At 46.6% G+C, this 1,391-nt stretch overlaps 1 protein-coding gene across 1 annotated transcript; it reads right to left on the bottom strand.

The window, feature by feature from the left end:
* Positions 1-146: 146 nt before the first annotated feature.
* Positions 147-1,169, bottom strand: SARC_16223 (hypothetical protein; the record flags this gene model as incomplete). Its single annotated transcript, XM_014289667.1, has 2 exons — positions 147-647; positions 1,050-1,169. Coding segments are annotated over 2 exons (621 nt in total), but the record flags the coding sequence as incomplete, so codon positions are not given.
* Between the last annotated feature and the right edge of the window lie 222 nt (positions 1,170-1,391).

Here is a 1,391-nt window from a genome sequence, read left to right as displayed (position 1 = left end):
GCAAACACATACACACATACCACGTAGTCAATACCAATCCAAGACAACCCATACACACAAACCACGTAGTCATTACCAGTCACCCACATACACATATATCACGTAGCCATTACCAGTCAACCACATACACACATATCACGTAGTCATTACCAATCGAACACATACACACATATCACATAGTTACTACCGGTCCAAGCAAACACATACACACATATCACGTAGTTATTACCAGTCCATGCAAACACATACACACATATCACGTAGTCATTACCAGTCGAAGAAAACATATACACACATATCACGTAGTCATTACCAGTCCACGCAAACACATACACACATATCACGTAGTCATTACCAGTCCACGCAAACACATACACACATATCACGTAGTCAATACCAGTCCACGCAAACACATACACACGTATCACGTAGTCACTACGAGTCCATGGAAACACATACACACATATCACGTAGTCAATAACCCACACCGCCACCCCAACCCTACCTTTTCCACCCGAGCTTCGGGAAGTGCTGGCGGGGTCTGACTTCATTGGCTTGTCCCCTTTCTTCAGTGCACCGGCTGAGCTGTTCTGTTGAGGTGTGGCGGGGGTTGTCTTTTTCCTCTGCGGCATCCACGAGTCGTCCGTCTGAGGTGTTCGAGTGACAAGCAATGGCGAGGCACTGACAGGTGAACAGACAGCGTCATGTACTTGCTCGCGGTGATCCAACTGTAATAGCAGCTGTTATATTACATCAGTATGCGCAGATTCAACTGTAGTAGCACTGTTATATCACACCAACATGCGGAGATTCAACTGTATTAGCAGCTGTTATATCACACCAACATGCGGAGATTCAACTTTAATAGCAGCTGTTATATCACACCAACATGCGGAGATTCAACTGTAGTAGCAGCTGTTATATCACACCAACATGCGGGGTTTCGCTAGTCCAGTACTCTCCCCACGGACTCAATAGCCGAGGCCCAATTCAGCGTGAAAGCACATGTGTCAGATGTGAAATACGGCAGCGTGATCGAGAGTACATACCTTGACTTTCTTCACCGCTGGTTTGGCCGGAGAGGGTGCGGCTGGGGATTCGACCGTATCTTCGCCTTCTTTAACAGTATGCTTCTCCAAAAGAGCATAGAAGCCATCCTCATCCAGGACCTGAAGTATAAGTGCACATATGAGTATGCGTACGATGAGTGTCTATGCTATTTTCCAAGTGATACCTACAGAATAGATATAAAACTATCGCAACACAGATATACGCTAGGGCATTACGTAGGCAGGGGCAATACCACGGTAGACGGTACAATAGTTACTTGAGAGCGCACCCCGGCACCGAGGGCTGCGCTCGGGGAGAGATACAAGTTTAAATGAGTGATT

The sequence above is a fragment of the Sphaeroforma arctica genome (assembly GCF_001186125.1).
Source record: "Sphaeroforma arctica JP610 unplaced genomic scaffold supercont1.7610, whole genome shotgun sequence".
NCBI classification, from domain to species: domain Eukaryota; class Ichthyosporea; order Ichthyophonida; genus Sphaeroforma; species Sphaeroforma arctica.
This window is presented reverse-complemented; position numbering and strand designations above follow the sequence as displayed.